We start from the raw sequence: 960 nt of genomic DNA, 5'->3' as shown, positions 1-960 counted from the left end.
GCCGGCGAGGGCCGGGGGCAGCGCTGCGGGGCGGCGCCGTGAAGCCTCCCCGGGGCGGGGGTGGGGGGGAGCCGGGTCCGCCGCCCGCGCCCGCGGAGCGCCGCGGAGCGCCGCCTCGCCCCGCATTGGCTCCCCCCGCGCCCGCGTCACTTCGCGGCCGTCTCCCCGCACGCCGCCGCGCGCCGGCGGCAGCGCCGCGCCTCCATGGAGGGGCTGGGGAGCGCGCTGGAGCGCTGAGCGGCTCCGCTCCGAGCCGGAGCGCCGCCAGGGATGTGCGGCTCCAGCCCGGAGGACGACCCCCCGCCCTGCAGGAACTGGTCATCCTCCCCCGGGCTCAACGACACGCGGGAGGCTCTTCTAGCCCCCTCCACCGACTACGACGACGAGGAGTTCCTGCGGTACCTCTGGAAGGAGTATCTGCACCCCAAGGAGTACGAATGGGCGCTGATCGCCGGCTACATCGTCGTGTTCATCGTGGCGCTCGTCGGGAACGTCCTGGGTGAGTCTCGCGCCGCAAAGTTGCCGGGCGACCTGCCGGGCGGCTTTGCTCGGCCGCGAGAAGCGGGGCGGCTTTCTCCCCCCACCCCCCGCCAACACCGCAAAAGTTAGGCGGAGGCGAAGGGCCCTCGGCGCGGGACAGCTCGGCCGGGAATCGCCCCCGCTCGCCGGCAGCGCGCGGGGCGGCGGTGCCGTTCGGGGCCGGCGTCGAGCCCCGCGCCGCCGCCGCCGCCGGGCTCCCGCCCCTGTCCGCAGGCCGCGGTGCTGAAACCTCCCGCCCGCCCGCCCGTCCCGGGGCGCTCGGCGCAGGCGGCCGCGCCTGGCGGCGAGCCCCTGCCGCCCGGGGGCTGCTGCCCCCTGCCCGCCCAGCGCGAGCGCCAGCAATGTAAACACACATGTTTTCTGCATGTCGCATGACAGGCGGGGGGAGAAGGGCTGGCGGCGCCCCGGGCCGCCAGGCGG

At 77.1% G+C, this 960-nt stretch overlaps 1 protein-coding gene across 1 annotated transcript in view; it reads left to right on the top strand.

Annotated features, from left to right (window-relative positions):
- The first annotated feature begins 270 nt into the window (after positions 1 to 270).
- HCRTR2 (hypocretin receptor 2) overlaps positions 271 to 960 on the top strand; it is a 31577-nt gene continuing 30887 nt past the window's right edge. The window contains exon 1 of the mRNA XM_085324857.1: positions 271 to 499. Within this exon, the coding sequence (XP_085180983.1) occupies positions 271 to 499 (229 nt within the window). The remainder of the gene's footprint in view (positions 500 to 960) is intronic.

The sequence above is a fragment of the Rhea americana genome, unplaced genomic scaffold (genome assembly GCF_003343005.1).
Source record: "Rhea americana isolate MKP2758 unplaced genomic scaffold, rheAme1 scaffold_94, whole genome shotgun sequence".
Classification (NCBI taxonomy): Eukaryota; Metazoa; Chordata; class Aves; order Rheiformes; family Rheidae; genus Rhea; species Rhea americana.
This window is presented reverse-complemented; position numbering and strand designations above follow the sequence as displayed.